Below are 4,617 nucleotides of genomic sequence, written 5' to 3' on the forward strand. Positions count from 1 at the left end.
AGTGACCAAATCTTTTATATTCAGAAAATAGGACTAGTGTGGACTTAAAAAAACGAATAGTGTAGTGTTTTTTACCCGCAAAAAATGCAGTATTTCTTTGCATGAAAAAGGTTTTTTTTATTTTCTTATGAGAAAAATGATTTTTAGGGGTAGGAAAAATGATTATTTGAATTGTGAAATGACACTGTTCATGCAGTTCCCGCCGAACTAAGGAATTTCATATCGGGCTCTGTCAAGCCCGGCCCGGCCCAGAGAATGATCAGGTTTAACCCTCCCCTTGCAGCTTGCTCGACCGAGGCAAGCCCCCTGTTTCCTTCCAGGTGGGAGAAAAAAAACAAATCCCCTGTTTCTGTAGCCTTGTCGTTGTTTTCCTCCCCGTGAGCAACCCCGGCTCCTACTGACTCCACCGTTTCATCGCCACCGCCGCCGACGCTGCCATGAACCAGCCGGTGCAGAAGAACACCCTCTACGTAGGTACGCCGTAGCACCATCCTCCCTCACTAACCTCTTCTCCTCTTCCCTTGTCCTCGCTCGCTCGCTCGGCACCTGTTCTACGAAATTCGTCAGCGAGATGCGCATGGTTACCTGCACGCGGAAGAATCTTGCCTTCTCTTGCTCCCATGCGATGGACAACTAAGCCGACCTCCGTCCCCGGTTTCTGTCATCGCAGGTGGGCTGGCGGAGGAGGTGGACGAGAAGATCCTGCACGCGGCGTTTGTGCCGTTCGGGGAGGTCAAGGACGTCAAGACACCGCTCGACCAGGCCACGCAGAAGCGCCGCTCCTTCGGCTTCGTCACGTTCCTCGAGCGCGAGGACACCGCCGCTGCCATGGACAACATGGACGGCGCCGAGCTCTTCGGCCGCGTGCTCACCGTCAACTACGCCGGCGGAGCCCCGCGTCGCCCTCCCGCGGGCGACACGGGCGCTAACCCTAGCCGCCCCCGAACTCCTCCTCCCCCGTCGCCTTCCTCCCCCGCCGCCGCCGGCGGCGGGCCTCCCGGTTTTCGCCCTCTTGGGCAGCTTCGGGCGGTGTGGGGCGCTCGTTCTGCAGGGGGTGTGGGAGACGGCGTGGCAAGCTGACGGAGGCGAGCAGGAGCGTGCGACCTCGCGGAGGCGTGCAGCGACGGGCGCGCGCGTGGCTCGTGGAGGCGTGGATCTGGGCGCGGCAAGTTGGCGTCGCCGGGCGCGCGTGGCTCGCGGAGGCGCGGAGGGCGCGGCGAGCTGGCACCGACGGAGGCGACGGGCGCGGGCGGGTCGCGGAGGCGCACGGCTGGACGCGGCGCGCGGGGGCGCTCGGCTGCAGGGGAGCACGGCGAGCGGTGGATGCGACATGGCGCGGCGGCCAGATCCGGGGCGCAGCGTGTGGAGGTCGCCCCTGCACGGATCTGCGGCCTGTCGGTCGCGTGGGGCTCCGGGAAGGCCGGATCTGGCGCGTAGGAGGGGAGCTGGGCGGGAAGACTACGGGCAGCGCGGATCTGGGCGTGGTGGCGCGTGGTGACCGCGGCCGGTTCTTGACCGCGGGCGGTGCTGGAGCAGAGGGGCTCCGGTCGCGGTTTGGATGCGGGGTGCAGGACCCGTTCTGGTCTCTGCAGGCCCGTCGTTGGGGAGGCTTGATGGTGGCCCTGCACAGCGATGGCGCGCTTGCCGTGTGTGGGGTGCGCGGTCCAGTGGAGGCAAGGGTCGACTTCGGCCTGCTGCGTGGGAGTGGCTGCCCGGGTGAAAGCCTGGCCGGTGATGGCCGGCCAGCGGCGACGGCGCCTGTGGGCGTCGCCATCCTCCTTGGAGGCGTCGTCAGGAATCTCACAGCCGGAGCTCTCGGATCAAGTACTTCGGGTGAAAACCTAGATCCTGCTGCAGGGTCAGGCGGTGGCGTCGTCTTGAACGTCGTTCCCCTCTTTAGGGCGCCGTCTTGAAGACTTTGATCCCTGTGGTGCCTTCCTACGACTGGACGTGCATGGTGGCTCCTGTGGCAATGATGACGGCGGTGAGCAATGCCGGAGGCGTGGCCCTGGTCGTGGTAGCCGGCTCTTCTTCTCCGACGTGTCCGTGTGAGTGCCTCGAATGTCTGTTGCTGTGAAATCGAAGCCGCGGTGGGGGACCGGTGGTATACGATGACACGTGACAGGTGGTTCGTTCGGTGATCCTCCGTGACGCCACCCCTGCCCAGTTTCCTTAGTAGTTCACCGTCGGAGTCGGAGCTGCGCTGCCTAGTGTGGTTTGTAAGGAGTGTTGTGTTATAGCTACTAGGGCTGCTGTATTTCTTTTTTCTTTTTTGATCTTCGGATCCTTTGGTCCTAGGATCTTCACCACCTTGTTATTTTCCGTTGCTTCCTGCTATTATCAATGAATGCCAGCAATGCTGGATCTTTCAAAAAAAACTATGCCTTCCCCGAGAAAATCAAGGGAGGGGAGCAGGGATGGGCCGCGCAGCCAGGTTTGCCAGGCGTCCCGTGCTTCTCCTTTGTTCAATTACGTTACCCCCTTGCCTGCCTGGTTGCTTGACACTAGGGTTAGGGCTGCCAAATGTTTTTCTTACCTGGTATGAAGTTGGAAGATTAAGGGCGAGGAATTTCTAGGGTTTGCGATTAGAGAGGTTTGATATGGTGTTAATGTCCGCGAATTATGCTTTTGTATTGTGGTTTGTCTTTATGTTTTCATTATAAGGATTTTCTCTAGTTCGAATTGGGTAGAAAAATGAATGTTCATGTACATTTAGTTCTTGTGCTGACCAACAAGTTGTGGGTCTTAGATAGTTCTGTGTTCATAGGGTTTGGATTTATTCTAGTGTGGCCGGCAATTGGTTTCTACTTAGATCTTTCTGTATTGGAATTATGTAAGCTCTTATTTGGTTTGGTACGAACAATGTTCAGAATTGGTGCGCGCAGGACGGTGGTGTTGTCTTGCGTCATTGTGGCGTCGACGGCAGGCCTGGCAAGGTTGGTGCGTCAGTACAGTTTGTAACCCAGTCCCGGCGTTGTGGCTTAGCTGGGGCATCCGGCTTTAGATGTTAGGCTTTGGTGCGATATCTGTTTGGTATTCGACTCGGACATTCGGCATCCTTCATCAATGGGATAGGAGTAGCGACAGGTGTTGCCAAGATGGTGGCTTCAGGCTTACTGATGTATTATTTTGTAAAGTCTTTGTGAATAATTAATAAAATAGTTGCATGCATCGTCCAGATGCAGAGGCCAGGGTATATCCTCATTTTCTATAAAGATAAATAAAAAGTTAAAATTGCTGCGGCAGCAACACCCAGCCTTAACAGGCTCTCATCTTCTATCTCGTTGCACAAGCTAATAATGTGCACCGGGTGCTTCATCTCTTGCAGTGCGGCCACGAGAACAGCCCCGTCAAAGTCGCCCGCCACTGTCAGCACACTGTCGTCCCCGTTAGATGTCATCGACTTGATCCCTGACATCATTACACACAATCAGTCCAGAACAAAGGCATGAAGACAAAAGATCAGAAATCACACGTATAGTGGAAAGAAAGTCTAGGGAGTACCTTTGATTTTTGCCACAGTCTGCACGATGCATGATCTGCATTTCCCACAGTTGATAGACACCTTAATCTGGTTCAGAACAACAATGGCTAATCAGTAAATCACATACATACGGAGTATATAGTATCATCTTTGTTCAGAACAACAATGGCTAAGTTTAGTACGTTTTGATCCCTAGACTCAACCAAACAAGCTTGACTTCAACTTTCAAAACTATTACCTTCGTGCCATAAGAGCATCTCCAGCCGTTGAGCCCCCAGAACGCATTTTTTTCGCCGCCTGGGGGCTGCCGGCGAAAACTTTAAGCCTAGGGGTGGATATTATCCACTCGTTGCCCATCCCACACTCCCACCCCACTCCACCGCCGCCTCCTCCTCCTGCTCCTCCTCGCTGCGCTTGCCTGCACGGGGCCACCCGGCGCCGCGTCCAAGCCCGCGCTGCTCGAGCCCTGCGCCTCCGCCACGGCCTGCCCCGCGCTGCTCTCCTCCACCCTCCACCCATCGACTTCGCCGCCCCGGGCCCGACCGGCCGCATCGTGGAGGCCGGAACAGAGGGAGGTGGACGAGGAGGAGGGGGAGCGGCCGGAGTGCGCGAGTTCGCGCGCGGCAACGTGGCGCCCCAGACCCCGTGCCGGAGCTCCTTCCCGGCCACGCACAGGCGAGCGCGCCTCCCCTTCACCGCGTGCTGCGCTCCGGGTCGCGGCCCCGCTCGCACGCCGCGCACGGCCGCCCGCCCATGCTCGCCTAGTCGCCTGCGCCCAGGCGCTCCGCTGGGACCTCGCCGGCCCTACCCGCTCCTCCTCGCGCCGCAGCTCGTGCGCCCTGCTGCGCACCTTCGCCTCGGCCTCCTATCGCCTCCGCAGCGGCCGACGCCTCCCCTCGATGTATGTGACGCCCCCGATTTGACCGTACACTAATCATGCACGCAAATGTGTACGATCAAGATCAGGGACTCACGGGAAGATATCACAACACAACTCTAAAACATAAATAAGTCATACAAGCATCATAATACAAGCCAGGGGCCTCGAGGGCTCGAATACAAGTGCTCGATCACAGACGAGTCAGCGGAAGCAACAATATCTGAGTACAGACATAAGTTAAACAAGTTTGCCT

General features: G+C 57.4%; 1 protein-coding gene across 1 annotated transcript; it reads left to right on the forward strand.

Annotated features, from left to right (window-relative positions):
• The first annotated feature begins 215 nt into the window (after positions 1 to 215).
• Positions 216 to 2,384, forward strand: LOC123145977 (peptidyl-prolyl cis-trans isomerase E-like). The gene is made up of 2 exons (XM_044565522.1): positions 216 to 474; positions 671 to 2,384. The coding sequence occupies exons 1-2, from the start codon at positions 438 to 440 to the stop codon at positions 1,078 to 1,080; spliced, it is 447 nt and encodes a 148-aa protein (XP_044421457.1). The 5' UTR covers positions 216 to 437; the 3' UTR covers positions 1,081 to 2,384.
• The last annotated feature ends 2,233 nt before the right edge of the window (positions 2,385 to 4,617 follow it).

This window comes from Triticum aestivum, chromosome 6D, assembly GCF_018294505.1.
Source record: "Triticum aestivum cultivar Chinese Spring chromosome 6D, IWGSC CS RefSeq v2.1, whole genome shotgun sequence".
Classification (NCBI taxonomy): Eukaryota; Viridiplantae; Streptophyta; class Magnoliopsida; order Poales; family Poaceae; genus Triticum; species Triticum aestivum.

What these genes read in the sequence shown, in the direction of transcription:
- LOC123145977 (XM_044565522.1), top strand. Translation starts at nt 438, where the DNA reads ATGAACCAGCCGGTGCAGAAGAACACCCTCTACGTAG. An exon ending in GAAGAACACCCTCTACGTAG is followed by an intron (nt 475 to 670) that starts GTACGCCGTAGC and finishes CTGTCATCGCAG; the next exon opens with GTGGGCTGGCGGAGGAGGTG.